This window comes from Caenorhabditis elegans, chromosome I (genome assembly GCF_000002985.6).
Source record: "Caenorhabditis elegans chromosome I".
NCBI classification, from domain to species: Eukaryota; Metazoa; Nematoda; class Chromadorea; order Rhabditida; family Rhabditidae; genus Caenorhabditis; species Caenorhabditis elegans.
In genome coordinates, this window is record NC_003279.8 from 3,978,223 (window position 1) to 4,002,529 (window position 24,307).

The window sequence follows — 24,307 nt, forward strand, 5'->3', positions numbered from 1 at the left end:
TAAACATGTGTTCCCTACCCCTATTCTCTTCGAAATACGATAGGTGCCGCAAATTGAGCACAATAGGATTTGAGCACATTAAAGACACAAATGTGGGAAGACCCGAAATGGAAGAAAATGGGGAAACACGGAGGGAACTGTTCGAGAAAAAATGGGACAAGAAAAAGGAAGAAGAAGCAACAATGATTGGTCTTGATCTCGTTGATTCAAGGGGAAAATAGTTCTGATTAGATCAATTATATTAGGGCTGCACCCCATTGCTCAAGCTTCTCATTTCTTGGATCTCTTTTGATAAAAATTGTGAACTGAAAAAAAAAAGGTTTTTTTCTATTTTTTTACAGTCTTGTAATTAAATATTTATTGGCATCCTTAAAATCAACGGGATCTAACAGAGAAAGATCTTAGTAAAGTTGCATCAGGCCCAGATGACGTCATCACTGACTTCAAATTATATATACACTTTGGTAAACAATGCACTTTTATTCATCCCATTACTCATGGAGAAAACCGGTTTGGAACACATCAAAAAACAAATTGAAAATGAACATTTATGTAGAGAACAAGTCAGCAGTAGGAAACTTTTCGAGAGGATACCGGATACCATCAGTTTCACGTCGAATCTGAAAAAATTGATAGTTTTCTCTCGAAACTTTTGGAGCAAAATTCAAAGGTAAAAAATGCCTGCCCACTGCCTATTTTAAATATTTTTGCGTGAGTTTTTTGGTGTTGGAATAGTGCGGATTTACAAAACTTCATATTTCTTTTGAGACGTGGAAAATGTTCTCGTGCTCTTTGAATTAAAGGCAGGCCGGCAATTCTATTATCAGAAATTCACCTTCTCTCCCAAGCTCACTTTGCTCCTTGGAGCCCCGAATCAACTCCAATCTCTGTCTCAACTGATTCGCCAACGCAGACATTTCCGTCGAGTTCTGCTTGATTTGCTCTTTTCTCTTTCTCAACAGCTCCATTTGATTTTCAAGTGTTTTCATCTCGGAATCATTTGTATTTTTCCAATTCAACAGACTTGTTGTAATACCTTCGGTTTGTTCAGCAGACTTTTGTTGGCGCTGAAATTGTTTTCAGGTTTTAATGAAGCTTTCAAAAATGAAATTTACAATAAATTGTTCTCTTTGAATATTCTCCATAATCTGCCCGACATCAATGCAAGATTGCAAGTCGCCACTCTGGAAAAAGTTTTCTTGAAATTTTTCCACTGAAAATTCTGCAACTCCTTACATTGTTTCCTTCGTTATTATTGTTTCTAATAGAGCCCAATGTTTGCGACATTCCAGAAAAATCCATTTCAATTAGAAATGGATTAATTCTCTCATTTATTCATGATTAAAAATATTGGATAAACTTACTTTCACGTTTAAAAATCTATTTTTATAGGAAATTATATTTCAAAAGTTGAGAGAATTTTGTTGCATAATTTGTATCACGCGGCGGGGCCTAATTTTAGACTTTCTTGTGTTAGGCAGTTATCTTTTCATGTCATACCTGAAAAACTCGAAATAGTTTTTGATGTACTATTTATATATTTCATTTAAATTAAACAAGAAAACCAAGGGGTCAAAAATAGACAATTTCAAGAAAATTTCATGTAATATTGCAGAATCGGAACAAGTCCTCGGTCGAAAAAAGAAATGAGCAGGAGCAAGGAATATAAAAAGGAACTTAGTTTAAGAGGAAATATGTTATGCGGGGGAAACGATAGAGTTAAATTGAAATAACAAATTCCATACCAGTCAGGAGAAAAAATCAATTAGCCGCCTACCCCGATGAGCTGGCTTCCATACTAGAAATGTTATAGATCTTGGCGTAATTTTAATGGATGCCAATGTCCCATCGCTTTCCCTCTCGATATCTTTCCATCCACTACAGTCTTCTCTAATCTCGTCGGAATTTGAGTTCCTGTAAAAAATTGAACTTAAAATTCTTCCAATTTCATTGGTCCGTTTTCAACTATGACTTGAAAATATACTATCATTAACTATATATAAAAAAATACAGTTCGTCTGTCCGGAGTTTGTAGTCTATGTAGTCTTTGTAGTCTGTGACGTCACGCCCAAATTTCAGTGAGAATAGTGGGCGTGGCACCCTTCGTGGTGAGACCCATCGTGGTGAGACCCTTCGTGGTGAGACCCTTCGTGGTGAGACCCATCGTGGTGAGACCCTTCGTGGTGAGACCCATCGTGGTGAGACCCTTCGTGGTGAGACCCAAAATGTTGGCGGGAAATTCAAATTTTAAGTGAAAAAATTTTGGCGGGAAATTCAAATTTTCAGTGAAAAAAATTTTAGCGGGAAATTCAAATTTTCAGTGAAAAAATTTTGGCGGGAAATTCAAATTTTCAGTGAAAAAAATTTTAGCGGGAAATTCAAATTTTCAGTAAAAAAAATTTTGGGCGGGAAATTCAAATTTTCAGTGAAAAAAATTTTGGCGGGAAACTCAAATTTTCAGTGAAAAAATTTTGGCGGGAAATTCAAATTTTCAGTGAAAAAAATTTTGCCGGGAAATTCAAATTTTCAGTGAAAAACAATTTTGGCGGAAAATTCCAATTTCTGAGAAAAATCGAGAAATGTCTGCAATGTTCCAGAAGTTTCTAGAAAATTCGAGAAAATTCCGGAATGGTCCAGAATTTTCTAGAAAATTCTAGAAAGTTCTGGAATGGTCCAGAATTTTCTAGAAAATTCGGGAAAACTCTGGAATATTCCAGAACTTTCTAGAAAAATCGAGAAATGTCTGCAATGTTCCAGAAGTTTCTAGAAAATTCGAGAAAATTCCGGAATGGTCCAGAATTTTCTAGAAAATTCGGGAAAATTCTGGAATATTCCAGAACTCTCTAAAAAATTCGATAAAATTCTGAAATGTTCAATTTCGTGGAAAAATTCAAGAAACTTCTGCAAAGTTCTACACGGGGTTCTGGCTCGACCCCGCGCTCCATTGGACACTGAAATGGCGGGAAAAAACTTTGAAATCGCAAGAGGAATTTTCACGCAGCGCGTTGAAAAAAGTGTATGCATTTGCGCGTGACGGTGTTTCTTCAAGTTTTGATACTCCTAGAATATTCTCAAGTTTCAATAATTTTAAAAAAATATCAAAAATTGTTATAATTTTCAGAAACGCTCGCCAAAAACTTTCGGAAAGGACCGGAAAATGTTTCATATGATTTGAAGAACATAGAGAAAATTATACGTTCAAGAAATTTAGAAATAGTTCCAGGAAACTTGAGGTTTTAAGTTGTAATTGCTCAGAACTTAGTTATATAATATTTATGTTGCTCGAAAATTTCCGGTAATCAGGGAAAAAACGTTCCATCTGCAAAGAAGGCTTAGAAAATTTAGAATTTGATTTCAATTTTGAGTACGCCAGTCGGAGCACGCGCTTCAGCGCGTGCGAACGGCTGGTATATATATATATAAGTTATTGGTAAATTGTAAATAAGTTTGTAAATGGTTTAAAATAAACCTCACAATATTTTGTACTTCTTCTTAATTGATTCTTCGTTTCTAAAATTACTTGAATAACCCAATAAGAAGTAGCTTTGTCTTCAGTATAAAGATCAATTTTTTTGGCGATGGATCACTTGTAAATAGTAGCTGAAGTCTATATTTCTTGCTCTCTACATTCAAACCATGCATATGAAAAGAATCTGTTCTCGTGAACGTATGTTCTATAGAAGGCACCTCCAGGATTCGCTTTCGAACGACCGATGCAGATTTTTTCGAACAAAGAGATAAAATGAAAACGTCTGGTTCATTCATTTCCTTGAGCAATTGTGAATGAACCACACTTGGTAGAGAGAATAATTTGACGGACATTCTAGAAAAAATTCTGTAATGTTGCGTACTTGGTTTAAAGTTATGCTATACAACTAAATTAATATCCAGTTGAGAAAATGAAGAAAGTTTAAATAAATGTAAAATTAAAAAAAAATACAACGATTTTCAATCAAAGATTAGAGTGAGTCTTTCGGAGAAAAAGAGCAACTCAATGACCAGCTTGAATTTATCGATCTGACAAGACAAGAGATTTTATTTCTGAAGAGCGACAGTGATATTCCATTTTCCTTCGGTTCTTCGTATTATTTTCTCATTTTTCGCTTACTATTAGTATTATATCGATTAATCAATTATTTTAATTGTTTTCGAAAAACGAGCCCGTAAATCGACACCACAGTAGTCATTTACATAATTACTGTAGTTTTCGCTACGAGATATTTTGCTCGCAAAATGCTGCTCAATACGCATTCTCAGAATTTTGTGTTCCTGTACTAAAAATCTATTCCACGTAATTCTAAAACTAAAGGTTCACAGATATATCAGTTTTTCAGATTTAACACTTTTTTCGGGTTTTTTTGTAATTTCCCAATTTTCTTAAAATTATCATGTTCGGCACTATCTTATTATCTATCCAGTTGTTTTTTTTTCAAATGAAAATCAATTTATTGCTCCACAGAAAAACATATTGAATGCGGTGTTGACAAGTTTTACCGAGTGAGAGACTACACAAATTTTAGAGATGGAAAAGAGAACAATGTGTGCTGGGTCTTTTATGAATCGAATCGTTTACAAATGGATTTGCGTTCATTCCTATTTCATTTTGATGATAAAAATGAAAGAAATTGACCAAATTTTCTACCGCAAAAAATTAAATTTTGAAAATGAAGTTTTCCCGCGGTTTTCATAGAAAGTGTGCGGCGCTTGCGTTTGGACTCCGCCCACCTCACTGAAATGTTTCCCGCACTCATTCTTCATTTTATTCGCTATTCTTGTCTTTTTCCGCGCTTCCGCTTTCTTCCGCGCACTGTTTCGATTTTTCTTTGTTCAGCTTCCTCGTTCTCGCACCCAATTCGCACCGAATCGAATTCGATTCATTGCGAAATCTCTCGTAATCTCGCCTCCCCTATTTTTCGTCGTTTATAAGTTAGCAAAAACAATTTTAAAGTTTTTTCTTTCAGAGCAACCTCTCCTGGGTTACTATGAAGCACCTGACTGCCTCAGAGGTCCGCTCTACCTTCATCAACTTTTTCCGAGAGAAGAAGGAGCACACTTATGTACATTCGTCGTCTGTTATTCCGCACGATGACCCAACTCTTCTTTTCGCCAACGCGGGAATGAACCAAGTAAGAATATTCAAACGGCTTTTCTTGCAATTAATAATTAAAATTTTCAGTTCAAGCCGTTGTTCCTCGGAATCGCCGATCCAAACAGCGACCTTGCCAAGCTGAAAAGAGCCGTGAACACGCAGAAGTGCATTCGCGCCGGTGGAAAGCATAACGACTTGGACGATGTCGGCAAAGATGTCTACCATCACACATACTTCGAGATGCTTGGAAATTGGTCTTTCGGTGATTATTTCAAGGTTAGAAATTGATTTAGTTAATTAAATTTCTTTAAAAAAATAATTTTCAGAAAGAAATCATCACATGGGCTTGGGAACTTCTCACAACAGTATACGGAATCCCAGCGGAACGTCTTTATGTGTCGGTTTTTGGTGGCGACGAGGCAAACGGAGTCCCCGCCGACTCTGAAGCTCGTGATATCTGGAGATCCGTCGGAGTGCCAGACGAGCGCATTTTGAACTTCGGTATGAAGGATAACTTCTGGGAGATGGGAGATGTTGGACCATGTGGACCATGCTCTGAGATTCACTATGATCGCATTGGAAATCGTGACGCATCTCATCTTGTCAACGCCGATGATCCAATGGTTGTTGAAATCTGGAATCTTGTCTTCATTCAATTCAATCGCGAGGAAGGAGGCGTCCTGAAACCATTGCCAGCGAAGCACATCGATTGTGGTCTTGGACTCGAACGATTGATTGCTGTGATGCAGGATAAGACGAGCAACTACGATACGGACATTTTCCAACCAATTTTCGAGGCGATTCACAAAGGAAGTGGCGTTCGTGCCTATACTGGCTTCATTGGTGACGAAGACAAAGACGGAGTGGACATGGCATATCGTGTAGTTGCTGATCACGTCAGAACATTGACCATTGCTCTCTCTGATGGTGGCCGTCCGGATAATTCTGGAAGAGGATATGTGCTCCGTCGAATTCTTCGTCGTGGAGTTCGTTATGCCAGCGAAAAGTTGAATGCACAGCCTGGATTCTTCGCATCACTCGTTCCAGTGGTTATTTCAATTCTCGGAGAGACTTTCCCAGAACTCAGCCGTGATCCAGTGACCGTCATGGATATCATCAACGACGAGGAGAAGCAATTCCTGAAAACGTTGTCTCGTGGACGTGTTCTCTTCCAACGCGCTGTTCAATCGCTTCCAGAAGGAACCATGACGTTCCCTGGAGATGTTTCATGGAGACTCTACGATACATATGGATTCCCAGCTGACTTGACTCAACTGATGGCCGAAGAGAAAGGATTGTCTGTCGATAATACTGCTTTCGAGGAGGCTCGCAGGAAAGCCATCGAGACATCATCAGCTGGAACTGGAAAGTTCCGTGACACGCTGGATTTGGATGTTCACGCATTGGCTGAGCTTCAACAGAAGGGAGTTCCAACTACCGACGATTCGCCAAAGTACGCTTACACGTTTACTGGAGAAGGATCCGATGCTGTGTACAGTATGTTTTTTGTTTGTTTTTATGAACTTGTAATAATTATTTTTCTTCAGAGTTTGAGCCATGCGTTGGAAAGATTCTTGCTATTCGCCGAGACGGAAAGTTTGTCGATCAACTTGCTGCCGGAGAAGAAGGAGCCATTCTTCTCGATCGGACAAATTTCTACGCCGAGCAGGGAGGTCAGATCTACGACGTCGGAGTTTTGACAAAAGTCAATGACGAGTCGAACGAGTTCAACGTGAGCAACTGCCAAGTTCGTGGTGGATACATCGTGCTTGTTGGATCCGCCGAAGGAAGCTTCTCAGTCGGTGATCAGGTCAACGAACGATTCGATGAAGACCGGAAGCAACTGATCATGAAGAATCACACCGGAACTCATGTCCTCAACTATGCTCTTCGCAAAGTTCTCGCCGATTCGGATCAGAAGGGATCACTCGTTGCTCCAGATCGTATGAGATTCGACTTCACCAACAAAGCTGGAATGACTGTTCAGCAAGTGAAGAAAGCCGAGGAATACGCTCAACAGCTGATTGACACAAAAGGACAAGTTTACGCCAAGAACTCGCCACTTGGAGAAGCCAAAAAAGTCAAGGGACTTCGTGCGATGTTTGATGAAACATACCCAGATCCAGTTCGTGTTGTCGCTGTCGGAACTCCAGTTGAGCAACTTCTCCAGAATCCTGATGCAGAGGAGGGACAGAACACGACTGTCGAGTTCTGCGGAGGAACGTGAGTACTAATTCTTTTTATATTTTATGATGATACCCGTTAAATTTTGATATAATTTTTATAATTTCAGCCATCTCCAGAACGTGTCTCACATTGGCCGCATTGTCATCGCATCGGAAGAAGCTATTGCTAAAGGAATCCGTCGTATCGTTGCATTGACAGGACCAGAAGCTGAAAGAGCCATTGCCAGAGCCGATCGACTGACTGCTCGATTAGAAGAAGAATCGAAGCATGCCGATAAGAAGGATGAGCTCTTGGCCAACAAGGATAAGTTCAAGGCTCTCCAGAAGAAGATTCAAGAAATTGTCGATGAAGCCAACGGAGCTCAGCTGCCATACTGGCGAAAGGATTCTATCCGTGAAAAGGCAAAGGCCATTCAGAAGACTTTGGATGGATACACAAAGGCACAACAAGCCGCTGTCGCTGAAAAGGTTCTTGGAGAAGCCAAGGAACTTGCTGCTGTCGCTGAGCAGCCTACTGTTCTCGTTCACGTCTTCGCCGCCAATGCTAACAGCAAAGCCATCGATAATGCTCTGAAACTTCTCAAGGACACAAAAGCAGTTATGGCTTTCTCTGTGAATGAAGATTCTGGAAAAGTTTTGTGTCTTGCTAAAGTTGATAAGGTGAGAAATTTGAAATTTTGAAACAATTCAGAAAAATAATATAATTTTTTCAGAGCTTGGTGAGCAACGGCCTGAAAGCCAACGAGTGGGTGAATGAAGTTTGCACAGTTCTCGGTGGAAAAGGTGGTGGAAAGGACGCAAATGCTCAGCTCACCGGAGAGAATGTCGATAAACTTGATGCTGCCGTCGAACTCGCCCAGAAATTTGCCCTTGCTGCAATCAATTAATTTCCCCAATTTTCAATCTATTTCCTGTTTTTCATATCGCTTCCTTTCCTCTATTTATTGTTGTCTGTTGCATTCTAGTTCATTGCTCTCCCTCCCCGTCATTATATTTATTTCGTATTTCTATTTTATGTTTCAATTTGTTTGCTGGTTTGTCGAGGTTTCAAAATGTTTATGCAGTAAATAGAGGCCAAACTTTTTCCCATTTCACGAAAACAACAATTTTGAGTGGGTTGGACGCGACAGCTGGACAGCTGCTCAACTCGCGGATCAACAACACCTCGATCGATTTCAAAAAAAAAAGTACCTTCGACTTGTCAGCCAACAAGTTTCGAAAGATTCTGGAGATTTCTGAAAGTGACGTGGCATTACACTTCAGACATCTCTAATTTGTGGCACAGCTATCTGAACATTACAATGGACAAAAATGTGAAGAACAACAAAAGAAACGGAACGGCAATGAATTCCAGATGGCGATGAATGTGTTTTACGGAGGAAAAGAGCAGATTTTTGCAATTTTGCAGATTAGAAAAATGATTTGAGAACAAATTCCAGACATATGCTTAAGAGATAAGTTTCTTGATTCCCGGTCGTGTACTGCTCTGGGACAATCAATTGATAAAAATATTAATATATCTATCCAATATATTCAATTATATATCCAAAAAGATATATCCAATTGAATTCGGGCGATTTTTCGTGTTTTATCATGAATTCTCTTGTTTTTCTAATGAAAATCGATAGTTTTGGACACAAATTTTATAGTTTTTTAGAAAATTATAAAATTTCATTATAAAATACGAAAAATCGCTTAAAACAGCCTTAAATTCAACAATTAGTAAATTAATTTAGTTGTCCGAGAGGAGTACACGGTTTGTCCGAGAGGAGTACACGCTTTGTCCGAGAGGAGTACACGGCCGAGAATCTATGAAATTCATTTCCGCGCGAAATTCGAATTAAAAAGTCTCAGCGGATGATTTCTAGATATTTGAAGGGCTATAACAAACTTTTGAGAGAATTTTGTGATGTTTTGCTTATTCACATGGCCCTGTCAATGCATTGGCTCCATTTTTAAGTCCGGCAAATGGAAAAAGTGGGTTACTGTACAACTTAAAGGCGCACACTATTTTTCGTCGATTATGGACTATTTCGATCGTGGCAAGAGCGGTAACCCTATTTTCGGGAGAAAAACACTGAAAATATTGGAAGACAAGAACTTGGAATTCAAATAATTTCCGGTGTAAATCGTGACGAGACCCTCTTGCGCCTTTGAAGTCTCAGGTCAGACGTTTCAACTTGAATGATAATCTCTGATATTTCAATGAATTTCAAAATATTTCGTTTTACACCGTAGAAACAAGTGACTCAGACCATTGGTCCGTTCGTTTCACCTCTCGCCACCCACCACTTCAAAACACCACGTCAGCAAATCTCTCCCCCGCAAGAGACTCCAGACGCACAATTGGTTCCCCCGAGCCATCTTCCTTCGGGAAGCTCCCCCGGTGTGGGCGGAGCTTGAGCATCTGATAAAAGCAAGGTCCGACGCGAGGAGAAGCTCATTGTCATTCTTTTTTGACTATCCCCCTTCTAAACACCATGGCCAATCGCACCACCGCCGGAGGAATCGGATTCGCTGTCCGCCAAAAGGTTTGGTGAATTTCAGTGATTTTGTTAGGCTATTCTTCATTTTTCAGCAAGACTCCAAGTTCATCGACAAGGAGGCCACTCTTCTTCTCGAATGGATCAAGAAGCTCTCCGGTGAGAACATCTCTACATCCGGAGAACGCGACAACTTCCACAACCTTCTCAAGGACGGAACCCTTCTTTGCAAGTGAGTTTTTGTTACCTAGTATTGTTCAACAAAATCTTAAAATTTTCAGAGCCGCCAACGGAATCGAGGCCGGATCAATCAAGAAGGTGCAAAAGCCGATCTCGACCTTCGCATGCATGGAGAACATCAACGCATTCGTCGAGTTCGCCAAGAAGCAGGGAGTACCAAATGAGGAGACATTCCAGTCTGTGGAGCTCGTCGAAGGACGCGATCTTTTCTCCGTCTGCGTCACTCTTCTCTCGCTCGGCAGAGTTGTAAGTTTATCTAAAATTTGACTTCAAGCTATAAAAATTGTAATATTTTCAGCTCCAAAAGGCCGGAAAGACCAACCCATTCGCCTAAAAACCAACCCATCCAACTCAAGAATTCCAAAAATGGCCAAGCCCTTGCAATGTTTCACCCGATACCTTCTCATATCCTAATAATATGATTTTCTTCTTTTCTTCTTTTTTTGTTGTACAAAACAAAATAAAGTTGTTTGGTCAACAAAGCTCGATTCTTCTCTCTTTTCTGCCTCAAGTCAGTGACTGCTCTGATGGCACGCAGCTGTTCCAAAGATGTGTAACGTTTCTCTGGTTTCTATACGCCGGGATGTGATCTCTAGTGGGCTTCACAGCAAAAACATTAATGGATTATTTGGGGGCGAATGGCGAGCACAGATTTTGCTCCGATGGCGCTCGGCAACTAGTGATAGGTTGAGGTGGTGTTGCAAAGTATGATGACAGTCGGAAGATCATAAGATTGATCATACAACTTGGTAGTTGACAATAAGAATGAAATTTCTTGTGGTTGTAGAGTTGGTAAAACTGCGCGTTCTAAATAAATTTGACGATCTATTACCGATCGAGGTTCAGGCACGGCAGGAAATTTCAATACTGGAACTTTTCGAGTTGTATTGTGCAAAAACACAATTTTCCAAGAAATACCATATTTCTTCTATTACTTTTGCACTGGCTTTAGGACATCTCTGACGTTGAAATTTTTAACTTTGTAGGGTAAAAAATAACTACTGGATAATTAATAAAAAAAACTTTAAATAAATTCTTCATTACGAAAGAAGGAGCCTAACTTTAATGAACATTAAACAACTCACGATGTCTCTATTTAAATATTAAATAGAGCACATCTAAAAGATTTTTTTTAATTGAACGCACTGACTTTGAGTTAATTCAAAAACTTTTTTTCAAATTTAGCTTCATCATTTTTGTTTTAGAGATATCTGCCAAAATAGCAGTAGGCAAGAGTCAGGCATGAATGTGCCTACGTGGAATGCTGACAATTCTCTGGTAATTTCCTCATTTTTCCAACAATCAGTCCACTTTATTATCAGTCAGTTAAAATTTCTACTTCCCTTGGCTCTACTCAAAGTGCCAATCAAATGAGGAATGCTCTATTTACAAATGTATTTAAAAATTGCAAATGTTCACTAGTTTTCGGTCTTCATTATTTTTGTTTTCTCTTGTTTTTTTCGGTTCCAATTTTTGTTCTTACCAGCGTGGGAGTATCGAAAGCTGTGAGCCAAGTGCAATAATGTCACCTGATCTGATTTCTCAAAACATTCAAAAAACATAAAGCAAGATCCCATCGAAAATTGCAAAGGGAGCTTTCAGAAGAATACATAAAATTATGTAAAACACCACATACGTACTCTATAATTATCCGTTATGTTATTGCAGTTTCAGCGTTGTTTCAGAGGTGCGGAGTATGTAAGATTGTAGAGGTAACTGAGTGTAAATTAGGTGTTTGGTCGCTTTTATCTGGTGATTAAAATCAGTATACTTATTTCAACAGGTACGGTTCTTAGGATTTTAGTACTATAGTTATTTAGAACTAAATTTAAAAACCAGTGCACATTTGAAATTCCCAATTCTCCACAGTTTTCAGTTTAAAAAAATTTGAAAACCAGTGCACATTTGAAATTTTATATTCTCTATAATTCTCGGTTTAAAATATTTTAAAAACCAGTGCACATTTGAAATTCTCAATTCTCCACAGTTTTCAGTTTAAAATATTTTAAAAACCAGTGCACATTTGAAATTCCCAATTCTCCATAAATTTCAGTTTAAAAAAATTTGAAAACCAGTGCACATTTGAAATTTTATATTCTCTATAATTCTCGGTTTTAAATATTTTGAAAACCAGTGCACATTTGAAATTCCCAATTCTCCACAGTTTTCAGTTTAAAAAATTTTGAAAACCAGTGCACATTTGAAATTTTATATTCTCTATAATGCTCGGTTTTAAATATTTTAAAAACCAGTGCACATTTGAAATTCCCAATTCTCCACAGTTTTCAGTTTAAAAAATTTTGAAAACCAGTGCACATTTGAAATTTTATATTCTCTATAATTCTCGGTTTTAAATATTTTGAAAACCAGTGAAGTCTTGAATTTCCATATTCCCCATAATTCTCGGTTTTAAATATTTTGAAAACCAGTGAAGTCTTGAATTTCCATATTCTCCATAATTTTCAGTTTAAAAAAATTTGAAAACCAGTGCACATTTGAAATTCCCAATTCTCCATAATTTTCAGTTAAAAAAAAATTGAAAATCAGTGCACATTTGAAATTTTATTTTCTGCTAATATTTAGAAGAAGTTATACATACTTAATCTAGACCAAATAAAAATATGAACACCTCATTAGAGGAGCCATTGCTTAATTACTGGGAATAATCTACTGTAGATCGAAATTTAATTCCAACTAGCGGTCTAGATGCAAGACTCTTGAGATACTCCATCAGCTCATTTGTTTTTCTTCCCAGGTGGCACTATTGACCCAATTCGGACATTTCCATTCTGCTCATTCCGTCCTCCTTTGTCGGTTTCCATTGACAAGATTACTCTGGCGGTGTGTTCTTTTGCCATCAAAAATTACTACAAATCACGTCTGCTGTCTGAAATTGCGCCATAAAGAGTCGGAACTTTTGTGTCCGTGTATTTTTGTTACTTGTAGACTGTCCGATGAGAAATCTAGAAAAGGTAGCCAAGGAAAAAACTTATGAGTGTGCAATTTTGTGTCAATCAAAAATGAATGAATCACTTTAGTTGGAATTGCGAAATTAGAACTGTGTTCTTATCTTTTTCTGTTCTGGAAAATTGATTTCAATCACGTTTCTTTTATGAAAGTGAAACTTTGGTTTGTTTTGCTTCTAGTTTTGAGTGTTTAGAATGAGATCATTTTATTGAAAGGCCTTGAAAATTATTATTTTTTATTTTTAAGTTTTCTCAATTGTAATTTTCAGAATTAAAAAAATCATGATGTTTGTAGTTGTGTATGTAGTTTTGCAATTTTATGATTTTTTTGCGGGAATATAATTTTAAAAATTCTAGCTCTATAACTAAATTTTTCACAAGTCTCTGACTGTGAACTTTAGAAAAACATTATACAATTTCACAGTATTGTGAGAAAAATCATTAACTATATATAAAGCGCTTATTCTGTGTGTCCATAGTTTGTAGTCTATGTAGTCTTTGTAGTCTGTGAAATTTTGGCTTCTGGAGGGATAGTGAGTTGAAGTTAGTGTAGGGATATAGTCGGGGTACTGTAGTGGTACAATAGTGGTACGGTAGGAATACTGTAGGGTTACGGTAGTTTCATAAAAAATTAATTTTCAGCCCCAGAAGTCGGGGGCCGCGCCGAAGGTGCGGTCCACGGCTGGTTAAAAATATAAAATTACAGTTAAAAATCAGAAAATCTAGAGACGATTAATGTATTTCATGGCCAGTGTAGTTTTTCAAAAACACTTCTAATCATAGTTCAATATGACCGAATATCTCCTTTAAAAATCTTTTCGAAAAAGTTTTTTTGTAGGTTGTAAAATTTTTCGGAAAACTGGCATTTTACCAAAACCTTGCCTGAAAGTATTGAAACTTTTAAAATGTTTCTGTTCGATCTCTAAAAGTGTTGGAATGTGAATATTTTTAAACATTATTTAAACATAAAACTGGAAAAAAACTTTTTTTGATCAACAACTTCCAAAAAATTGATGAAAACTGCGTTTTCAACAAAAAATTCCAGAACTTTTTTGAATTTTTTTATTATGATATATTTGGTCATTTTAACGCCATAGGCTTGGTTTTTAATCATTTCCCACTGGCTCTACTCCCCCTTAAAAAATTATACATTTTACAGTTAAATGCCTCTGTAGTCTAAAATAACTCGAAAACTTTGTTGAAAAGTTCATTTTCGGTTGTGAATATTGTGAAACAATACTTCTCTATATATAGAATGATAGGAGAGATAGGAGCAACAATCGTCCTTTCCCCCAATGTTTCACTTTTATTTTTCTCTCAACTCTCTTCTCTTTTTCACCTCTCGCATCATCATTTTTGCCTCCGTTTCCAGCCATTGCCCCATATAATTGTGTCCTTCACTGTTTGTTTCCATTCTTCTTTTCCATTAAATATATGTTTCCTGTTATTTCCAGCCAAAAACTTTCAGGAATCTCTGTTTCTATGGAATTTGATTTTAGATGATCTTCTGCCACGTCGTAAAATATTTTATAGTGCTCTCTGGGCCATAAACGTTTTAAGATCTGTCCAACAGAAGGGATCTGTGATGTAATGAACAGAATGGCGGGATGGAGGGATGGAGATTATTATTGGCAGTGTGCCAAGTTACTAGAGATCGTAATAAACAAGGGGGTCACAAATGGACCCCCAATTAAGGGGAATTATTCTTCTTCATTATCTCTCCTACAGGCGATATTTTCAAGTTTCTACCAAATTTCGAATTCGAGAACCCCAATTTTTAAATATTTAAATATTTAAACTACTAACAAAATTATTTAAAAAATAGTTTCAACAATTTTGAAACAGGAGAAATGTGTTGAAAAATTAAAAATAATTTTTCCATTCAATTTTTTACTGCTTTCGAGGATCGTAAAACTGCAAAAATGGATTTTTTGAAGACTTTTAAAAATTGCAAGCGTTTCTAACCGTAATGGAAGCTTTTTGGATTTTTTTAGTGGAAAACAATCAAAAATTTGCTTTAAAAAAATTACAAATTTTTCAAATTTCTATTATATAATGTTACCGAAAGTCTACAGGAATCGCTTTTCGAAATTAGCTAAAATATAGCCTGAAAATTTTCAGATTGAAATTTACCCTTTTAAAAATGCTCCACCACAGCTATTTTTTCAGTAATGCATTTAAAACATCCTTTCAATTAAAATTTAAAAATTAAATGTTCAAACGCTTTTAAAGTATTTAGCATTTCCTAATTCCTAATTAGAATGACTGACAACAAAAAATCGTATTTTGAGTCACTCCATTATTCTTTTTGGTATTAAAAAAATCTTATCCATTCAAAACCCGAAAATTCTACATGGCACATTTAATCCATCAGCCGTGCTCTTCGATTCCTTTTCACACATTCTACCCATAGACAAACACCTTCGTTTTTCTCTTCTTCCACATCCGCAACAGCTCATCTTGTTCTCTTTCTCTCCGTCTTCAATCTGTCTATATCTCCCCACCCTTTTCCCAAATGCTCTCACCTTCTTTTATAGAAAGTATAATTAACGGGGTGAGAAAGCAATGCTCTCACCACCTGCCAGTGTTGCACATTGAATATTAATCCACCCATAATTTGAGAGCTGCTATCTCTCATAGGCTAGATTTGAAAGTGACTAGAGAGGAATTGGCCTGGAGATAGCAAACTGAAAAGCTTCCAAAATTTTACGCGGCCGTGGTGAAAACGTTTTCTGATAAAACTCCTAGAATTTCAACAAAAAAAACTATGCCTAGGATTATAAAATACATTTTCTGATTTTGGTTTTTATAAACTTAAAATCTTTGATCTTTGTTTTTCAATTTTAAGATAACATCCAAAATTTTGAAACGTTTCGTTTACAAATAAATTTTTCTTAAACTTTGTTCCAGGGCTTTTGTGGCAATTAGGTTCGTTTCTAACCATATGTGCCTGCCGTAGGCCTGCCTGCATGTCAAACTGTTTGTTAATCAATTTGCAAAAAATTAAAAATAGCCAGTAATGAATGATGTAGGCATCAGGCAAGTGCAGGTCCCGTTAAGGAACGCAGGCATAGTTGTGCCTACGTGGAAGACATAAAACCAGGTGTAAAAAAACAAATGAAGTTTTATAAAAAATTAAAATTAGCAATATTTTACGAACTGTAATTCGCAAAACAAATATCTCAGGGAGCTACATTTTTTTCAAATTTAACTGCACGGGTTTTCGTTTTTTCAGAAATTTCAGGTGCATTTCCCGACTACTTCAAAACCTCTAATTCCAGTTAAAATTCCAGCCATCACAAACAGGGTCCCAGTGACCGTCTATTTCCCACTGCTGCAATCACCTCAACCCCCTAATCATAAAATGTCACATTCCACTTGACATTTATCTGCGTCTCCATCTCGCCAATTATATTTCTCCTCCCACCACTCTCTATCTGTTTCAGAGATTGTTGTTGTGTATGTGGGGGAAGAGTGAGAGAGAGTGCAAGTGACGCAGGCCAAATGAGCACACAACAGGCGATAAGTAGGCGGGGCCAGAGGAAGCAGGTAATGCGCATAAAGGGGAAGAAGAAGAAGATGGTGTGTGTGCAGGTCAGGTTGCCTCAGCAGCAGGAGACCTACTCTTATCTCGCTCTTTGTCATCTTCTTCAGTAGCTCTCCCCGTTCTTGCGTAATTTCTTCCTTGACCTCTCTTCTTTTATCCTGATATTATACTATTACGTTACGTTTTTTAAAAACTACTTTCATCTTCAAATTCTATTAAATACAAATTATTCTATAATAATAAAATTAAACAATATTCTTTAAAAGTTTTGATGCTTCCCATTGATCTAGCAACCTCCTTGGTTTCATAATAATTCAAATAATTTTTAATTGCGTCATAACATTGCTCAGGGTTACGTCCAGATTCTTTTCATTATATTTTTTGAAGAGATTTTCTAGGCACCCTAGGTACTCACTAGAGTTCTCGAGCTCCTGGTTAAATTTACATTTGTTCATCTGTTGATCTGTGACAAAATTTCACGTGAATGCTGTTGAGCTCTTCTTGTTCCTAATAGTCTTTTTATGACTGTCATGATAGGTAGGTTCGCCTTCATGCCTGCCTGCCTGCCTATCTGCATTTCAGCATTTGGCCTATGATCATGTCTATATGCATGCCTCCTTCCCATCCACTTGCCTGCCTCATGCCTACCTTCTTGTCTACCCTCACAGTTCTTTAATTTCGGTCGGAAATGTTTAGAAATTCTTGCATTATTTGGCTGGATTTTTTCCGCTCGGAATTACACACTTCGTCTTGCCACATAATGTATAAATATTATCGATCGAAATAACATGAAATACCGATCAATAACACTGAATATACATTCTTTATTGCTATCTCCATTAGGCAATCTCTTGCAACATTTCTGAAACTAAATTTCTCAATTCAATTTCTTCATTGTTCTACGGAGTTATTTTCAACGTTTCAATCTTTTATCTTTCCTTTTCAAAATTTTCCTCAACTTCTGAATTATTCCAGATCCCCAGTCCATCAAATGGCTCATCGAATGCATATTGGCCAATTCACGAGACAATATCCAGCGGAGACAGCCTTCAAAGTCCAGTCAAACCCATGGAAGAACTCTCCAGAACCATTTCTTCCAATGAGCACCCAACAGCCAAAGTCTTGGGCAGATGTTGGAAAGGTTGCAGGACCCCCAAGAAACTACCATCATCCATATGAAGTCAAACCATTTGAGGCGATTGATGAGAAGAATGATGTGTTCAGTACTATGGGTCATTGGAATTCTGAGCAGAAGCAGAGTCGACAACAGCATCAGCAATACCAGCAGAACCAGTATCAAGCCCGTCAACATCAGTACTATCAGAACCCACCTCCATTCTACCAACCGGAGCAGCCTGTGCACTATCAATCTGCTCAGCAGGATGTCTTTGATAACATTGGCGAATGGGACAATAGCACTCCAATCCCATCGCAAATTTCTCCACTTCAACTGGATCTTACCTTGACCACTCCACTTCCAACCTTCCAACCATATCCATCAACTCGTTCATATTCCTTGGAGTCTCCAACCACATCGGTCACTTCAAATGAGGAGAAGAACAGCTGGAAGACGATCGAATTAATCCTCAACCAAAAGTCGAGCCGTTCGCCATCTATCACCGAACGTCTCAGCCCGGTGGACTTTGGACCATGGACCTCAAACTTGTAAATTCTGAACAATATCCCGATCTCCTTTCCTTTACTACTCGGTTACTATACACAAACGGCTTATTTTCATTCTCTCAAATTTTGATAGTCACATACCTAATTATGTTACGGCTTCTGAAACTGTTTCAGGTGATTTAATTCCCATTGCATTCCTCTTTCCAAAAGATATTTGCAACTTCTTATCCTTTTATCCTTTTAATCAGAAATACGGTTTCTCATTGTGATTCTTTAATCCTTATCGTGGCTTTTGCAATATCAAACCAAAATCTCTAAGTCTCCCTGTTACATGTCCCATCCGATCTTCTCGTATATGCTCCTAGTTATAATCCTTTTTTAATCACAAAACATTAATAATCCGTACTACGGTTGAAACTTTGCACTTCCCATAATCCATCGATTCCATTCAAAAATGCGGTCTCCGTCCGATTTCTTGCTTTTTCTTTTCTTCTCATGTTTGCATCTTCATGTGATTTCACCGATGTGTTCACCTACTTTTCTGGTTAATTTTTTAAAATGAATAACACCTCTTTAATAAATATCTGGTAATTTATAAAATGTTTTGCTATTTTTTGTAAATTATCATTACTATATATAAAGCGCTATTCCGTTTGTCTCTGACGTCACGGGTGACGTCACAACATTCAGCGCAAAAATTTAATAGAGAAAATTTTGAGGCTACTTATGATGAATGCGCACCCGACATCGATCGAGGTACGCGATAAACCACTCGACACTTTCCGAAAACATTTTGGCGGGAATTCAAATTTTAATTTATTGAAATCACTTTTGCGGGAATTCAAAATTTTAATTTTTCCAAAACATTTTGCCGGTAATTCAAACTTCAATTTATTGAAAACATTTTGAAGAGGTGTTGATATAGGAGTTAGTGGAGAATAATGTCAAGGTACTGTAGTGTTACTGTGGGGGGGGGGGGGGGGGTACTGTTGGCACACGGTAGGGACACTGTATTTTGCAAAACATCCCCTTCTGAGCTTCAGGTGAGATATTGGTTTGGGAGTTCATGGGGGATAATGTGAAAGTACTGTAATGATACTGTAAGATTACGTTTTTTCATGATGAGAAATTTTTGAGTGATTGAAGGTATGTGTGTCAAGTATTTTGAATGTCACCAGTGGGTGCCCGCTCCGTAGGCGCGGTCAAGTGCTGGTTTCAGAATAATAGAACATCTGGTACAGTAAAAGTACTGTAGTGATATGGAAAGTTGTAGAAGCATAGTCCATTAAATGTACTGAAAGGCCAAGTTACGGTGAGTACTGTTGTACGATACCGCGATCAGGGCTGGGACTTTTTCGTTTTCGCGTTTTCGTTTTTTCGTTATTTTCGGGGTTTTGACGAAAACGAATTTTTTCGTTTTCGTTTTCGAAAGTGTTCGAAAAACGAAAATAGAACGACTTTATTTAAACTTTGTTTTTTTTCTCATTTTTTTTTGGAACTATCGCCGAAATTTTGCTCTCCGGTGTGGATAGTATTGAAAAATCAATTATTTTCTCCTCAAACTTATTACTGAAGATCAACTTTAAGAACAAAAAATGCAACAGTTCTCAGTTTTGGATAAAAATTAAACGACTCTTTTACGTCAAAATAGATTCATTCATTTTATGACAGGACGTTTCCTTGTTCAAACGATTTGTTAATTGGTCATTAAAACATACTTTTTTTCCGCTGAGTTATATATAGGATGTAGAACTTAATGCCTTTTTCGAAAATAAGGATTCTACTGTAGCTCAATTTTTAATCTGAAATCGTGTTTTGAACATTTTAATTGAAGAAATAACTAATTATGCACTTTTTGACTAATATCTGATTACCGTATATTCTCTATCAGTGCTGCATGTAACACTAATTTCCAGGCGCTTTTCGAATCCAGCACTATTAGAGACTGCAGTTCTACTGGAGATGCAGCACTAATAAAGAATATATGGTAACTTGTGAAAAGTTTTCGAATAAAAAGTTTGAAAAAATTTCGACATCGGAAATTGTTTTCAAAACAAAAAAAAAACAAAAATTTTCAAGTATCATCAAAAATTTCTTACTATTAGATATTGCAGAAAAAAGTTGTATTTCCTGCTTGAATAAAATTCTAGCCAAATTCAATACTTTCGGTAAGCCAGCCCAACATTCTTTGGAGCTCTGAACAAAGAAACGTCCTATCATATTATTTACATATGCATCTTTTTTGAAAAAGTGAGTTAATGAGCAAAGTAAGTCAATGAGAGAGAATTAAACAAGTATTTGCCAACAAAAAAGCTTTTGAGGCAACATATGGTCTAAAAACCGTAAGTACAGTTTGTGCCCATTTCGTTTTCGTGTTTTAAAACGAAAATTTTCGTTTTCGTTTTCGAAAATGGAATTTCGAAAAAATCCCAGCCCTGACCGCGATCGGTTCAGAAAGATTATTGTAATATTATTGTAGAAACAAAATGATGGTACAGTGGTAGGACTACTGTGTATTGTAAGAGTACTGTAGCTTGGTAGAAATAAAGCTATGATATAATCGTACTGTAGTGGTACGGTAAGACGTGTGGTACGGTAGCTATCAGTTTCAAGAAGTAGATCAAGGTACGTTAGTATTGCCTAGAAATGGAATGAGAGAATTACAGTAGAAACATGGTGAAGATACGGTTACACGAGTATTACTGTAGCTCTAGTGGTACGGTAGGACAACTGAAACAATAAGAATACTGTAATTGACTAAGTTTATGATATGGCAGGATCTAGGGGTACTCTAGTTCTGTTCAGAAACAGGCTACCTAAAATGAATTAAGGGATTCGAGGTCTCGTAAATCTAAGTACTGTATATTAATTTTGAAATTTGGAAGTTGGACTCTCGACAAGTGTGATTCTCTCTGAAAAAATTTTTAATCGAACTAATTATTGTATCAAAAATTATTTTATTATATCAACGGTTTATTATATTTAAAAAAATCACATTTCCGTTCCATCAAAACAGATACAAATACACTGTGATGGTGCACTCCTGACCCGTTGATTATATGCAAAAACTCGGAATGAATAACTGTTTCGAGCAAAATTTCGCAGTGAAACATGTGTTTTCTCAATGTTCGTCGACGCGATTAGCCAATTTTCTGGAGATGAGTCGTCTAAAAGTCAACAAAGATTTGAGTGGAAACTTACAATCTTGAAAATATCAAATTGCTACCTACCCAAAATACGGTACTCAATGCAGTACTTCAAGCCTGATTCCGCTTTCCATTTTAGGCGAACCTCATGATCACCGCTTATTTTCACGGTAAAATCGGTTGGAGGATCTGAAAATGGAAACTGTTTAGTTGTTTAGTTCTTAGATTATTTAAAAATTTAAAAATATTATTTAAAAATAAAAGCATTTCTACCTGGAATTGAAATAACACTGAGAAATGCGACAGTGGACGTCACTCCAAATGAGTTTTTTGCTATTACTGAATAAGCACCGGCATCACACTTTTTTACGTGTTTAATCAAAAGTCGACTGTTCAGTTGATTTGTCTGAAATTAATTCTGGAGTCATTTGAATGTCTCAAGAAATTGAATACCTGGATTCTAGCTCGTTTTGAGTCAACCGCTGGTCCATGCCATATTACGGTGAAGTCTGTATCTGAAATTAGGAAAATTGCCACTTTCACTTTGTCAAATTTATTTTAAGGAATTTTTTCGAAGAAAAACTTAATAAAAACCGTTCCTTGAAAAAATTGCTTGCTATATTTTGAAAATATTGGACGGAAATTCTATAAAACGATTTATTTTGGTATGATAATTTAACTTTATTAAATTAAAAAGATACTTTTTGATTGATAAATTGGAAATTTTGAGGTTTTTAGAAAACTCTATAAATCAATTTTTTAATTTAAAAGTAGAATCATTGTGCCAAAATTAAGATTTGTAAATTTTTTGAATTTTTTAAAACCATAACTCACGCGAAGAAATAATCGGACACATTTCAACATCATTTCCCTCGACAACTTCAATATCTTTCATATCCTCAACCACAACTGGTCTCTCACATGTCGTCAACTCCAGAAGAACGTCAAAATTGTCCGTTGATGACGTGGCAGTATCAAATGCACTAGGACCGTATTCAACGTCCGTCTCATCCACTCTACGTTGCCATTCTCGACGATATCTGAATCAAAGGATTTAACCTTTAATAACTAAAACCTGTAATTAAGTTCAACCGTATTGTGGAAGTTATCAAGTGGATTATTGCCGAAATTTATATTAATTTTACGTATGAATCCATAACATTCTAATCTTACTGAATTTGTTCCGCAAAATTTGTTCCTGGTATGTCTGACATTGTCAAAAAGTAGCTGGGACACTTCCCAACAGTACCGTCGGCTTTCTTCACACTTGCATATCCATTTTTCACATCTAGCACTTTAACCTGTAATTTTTGAGTTTTGATTAATTGGAAAGAACTGAAGTATTTTAAACTAGCACAGCTTTTGAATTCAATAACATCAAGTAACACCATTACCATTAAAGTTTCAGAAGAAATAGAGTTTCGAGAATTGACTATAACGGATTCTGAAAAATTGTCTCAAAAGCAGGACTAGTTTAATATTTATCTCAAAATAACAAAACTATTGGTAATTGTCAAATGTTAAAGAAGACGTCTCCCTGGATCATTTTTCAGCGAATTGCAAAAAATTTGACGCTGTTTCAGTTAGAGTGCCCATGCCTAAAACTACAATGCTTTTTTCAATTAATTAAAATGTTTAACACAAAACAAAATACCAGAGACAACTGAGCATCAAAAAGAATATATTTTTCTTGGCAAGACCCACTACAGTGCATTTTGAATACTTTGGTTTGTAATTTGGAAAACAAATACATGGGTCAGGCTACTGTAGCATATTTTGTGATTCAGCCCGTTTGAACGACTCTCGTGATTTTTAATGATATTTTGTATATTTATTACTTAAATTAAAAACTGGCAGCCTAGAAAATCCAGTATTCTTTAACGATTTTTATTTTCAGAAAGCATTAGCCCATCTATCTTGTATATCACCTTTTCATCCGTCTCTAGATTTACTTGATCATCAGCAACCTTCTGGAATTTGCCGGCTGCAGCCGCGTCCAACTGTAAATTTGCTCATTTTGTGTTTTTTTTCATAAAAAAACGTGTTGAGTTTGTTGGGCACCGCACAGCACCCCGTGTTTATTCATCAACTTCTTTTCTACAATGTTGCCCACTTCAAGCAAAAGAAATTTATTCAATCAAAATACACGAAAACATACTGTGTTGTTGTGATGAGAAATAAAGATTGTGGGGGGAGGAGAATGACAAAAAAAAAAGAAAACGAAAAAAAAACAGAGCAAAATTTGAAACAAAAATTGCAATTTCCGTGATTGTATTATGAAGGTTTGCAACAACAAAAAATATTATGGACAGTGTCAAGAGAATCGTAGAAATGCGCGTGCGAGAGAGAGAGGGGAAGGAGAGATAAAATAGCTCAAAAAATTCCAGATATAATTTGCATATACACATCACTGGGCTCTGTGGGAGAAAGGGAGAATGGGTCCGAGAGTTGAGAGAGAGAGAGAGAGAGAGAGAGGGAGAGAGAAACATAATGGACAAGAGGGGGAGGAATTATACATAGGGAGACACCTAGTTGTTTTGTTAGATGAGGAAATTTCGATACCCGTAAAAAAGATAGAAATTTCAAGAGGACTGGGTTCAAGGATGTTGTTAGTGTATTTGTAGTAGACAAGACAAATATATAAATCTAAAATAAAAACGACCTGCAAAAAAGCTCAACATGAGAGATGGTTTGAAGAAGAGAGATAAATTTAAAGGACTAGCACAAGAGGACTGACATGAAAATGAAAACATAAAAAAACGACAGCAAAAACGGTATTAGGAAGTTAGAGCAAAGGGATATTAGTTCAATACAACAAATATCTCCACTCATTTTCCAACCGGTGGCGGAGAGGTCGGCGATTTCGCCGGTTTCTTTCCAAACGAGAACAGCGACGATTTTGATTTTCCCTCTTTTTTCGGAGATTCTGCTGGCTTTTTCGATGATGATGCTGCTGATCTGTTTGCTGATGATGGAGCGCCTCTCCTGTCACCTCCAGGGGCACCTCTGAAATTGAATTTTATTTTA

The 24,307-nt window shown here is 36.8% G+C and overlaps 5 protein-coding genes across 12 annotated transcripts in view; 3 read left to right on the forward strand and 2 right to left on the reverse strand.

Moving 5' to 3' along the window:
* Positions 1-528: 528 nt before the first annotated feature.
* F28H1.5 (uncharacterized protein) lies at positions 529-1,316 on the reverse strand. The gene is made up of 4 exons (NM_001375255.1): positions 1,237-1,316; positions 1,116-1,184; positions 836-1,067; positions 529-620 (listed from the first exon to the last, which is right to left on the reverse strand). Exons 1-4 carry the CDS (start codon positions 1,300-1,302, stop codon positions 610-612), a joined length of 378 nt encoding a protein of 125 aa, NP_001362013.1. The 5' UTR covers positions 1,303-1,316; the 3' UTR covers positions 529-609.
* Positions 1,317-4,960: 3,644 nt separating this feature from the next.
* On the forward strand, positions 4,961-8,359 carry aars-2 (Alanine--tRNA ligase, cytoplasmic). Its single transcript, NM_058880.7, has 6 exons — positions 4,961-5,126; positions 5,177-5,365; positions 5,416-6,586; positions 6,637-7,312; positions 7,383-7,935; positions 7,989-8,359. The coding sequence occupies exons 1-6, from the start codon at positions 4,983-4,985 to the stop codon at positions 8,160-8,162; spliced, it is 2,907 nt and encodes a 968-aa protein (NP_491281.1). The 5' UTR covers positions 4,961-4,982; the 3' UTR covers positions 8,163-8,359.
* A 1,358-nt stretch (positions 8,360-9,717) lies between these two features.
* Positions 9,718-10,477, forward strand: cpn-3 (Calponin-homology (CH) domain-containing protein). Its single transcript, NM_058881.7, has 4 exons — positions 9,718-9,806; positions 9,854-9,990; positions 10,040-10,244; positions 10,297-10,477. Exons 1-4 carry the CDS (start codon positions 9,756-9,758, stop codon positions 10,330-10,332), a joined length of 429 nt encoding a protein of 142 aa, NP_491282.1. The 5' UTR covers positions 9,718-9,755; the 3' UTR covers positions 10,333-10,477.
* A 7,025-nt stretch (positions 10,478-17,502) lies between these two features.
* Positions 17,503-18,180, forward strand: F28H1.1 (uncharacterized protein; the record flags this gene model as incomplete). The annotated part of the gene is made up of 1 exon (NM_058882.7): positions 17,503-18,180. One exon carries the CDS (start codon positions 17,503-17,505, stop codon positions 18,178-18,180), a length of 678 nt encoding a protein of 225 aa, NP_491283.2.
* A 2,897-nt stretch (positions 18,181-21,077) lies between these two features.
* The window catches only part of unc-73, a gene marked incomplete at both ends in the record, with an annotated part of 32,440 nt that continues 29,210 nt past the window's right edge, over positions 21,078-24,307 (reverse strand). For 3 of the 8 annotated variants that reach the window (NM_001262584.2, NM_001026329.7, NM_001026328.4), the window contains one exon: positions 23,396-24,286. In NM_001262584.2, coding sequence (NP_001249513.1) covers positions 24,109-24,286 — 178 coding nt within the window. Of the gene's footprint in view, positions 21,302-21,364; positions 21,470-21,553; positions 21,687-21,733; positions 21,796-22,114; positions 22,321-22,453; positions 22,582-23,208; positions 23,281-23,389; positions 24,287-24,307 lie in introns of those variants that run through there. The other 5 variants (NM_001026325.2, NM_001375256.3, NM_001026327.4 and 2 more) reach the window with 4 other exon arrangements.

Excerpts from the sequence above, each read along its gene's own strand:
- cpn-3 (NM_058881.7), top strand. The coding sequence starts at position 9,756 with ATGGCCAATCGCACCACCGCCGGAGGAATCGGATTCGCTGTCCGCCAA. Across the intron at positions 9,807-9,853 it reads GATTCGCTGTCCGCCAAAAG|CAAGACTCCAAGTTCATCGA; the intron begins GTTTGGTGAATT and ends TTCATTTTTCAG. Across the intron at positions 10,245-10,296 it reads TTCTCTCGCTCGGCAGAGTT|CTCCAAAAGGCCGGAAAGAC; the intron begins GTAAGTTTATCT and ends TAATATTTTCAG.
- aars-2 (NM_058880.7), top strand. The coding sequence starts at position 4,983 with ATGAAGCACCTGACTGCCTCAGAGGTCCGCTCTACCTTCATCAACTTT. Across the intron at positions 5,366-5,415 it reads CTTTCGGTGATTATTTCAAG|AAAGAAATCATCACATGGGC; the intron begins GTTAGAAATTGA and ends AATAATTTTCAG. Across the intron at positions 6,587-6,636 it reads AGGATCCGATGCTGTGTACA|AGTTTGAGCCATGCGTTGGA; the intron begins GTATGTTTTTTG and ends ATTTTTCTTCAG.
- F28H1.5 (NM_001375255.1), bottom strand. The coding sequence starts at position 1,302 with ATGGATTTTTCTGGAATGTCGCAAACATTGGGCTCTATTAGAAACAAT. Across the intron at positions 1,185-1,236 it reads ATAATAACGAAGGAAACAAT|AGTGGCGACTTGCAATCTTG; the intron begins GTAAGGAGTTGC and ends AACTTTTTCCAG. Across the intron at positions 1,068-1,115 it reads TTCAAAGAGAACAATTTATT|CGCCAACAAAAGTCTGCTGA; the intron begins GTAAATTTCATT and ends AAACAATTTCAG.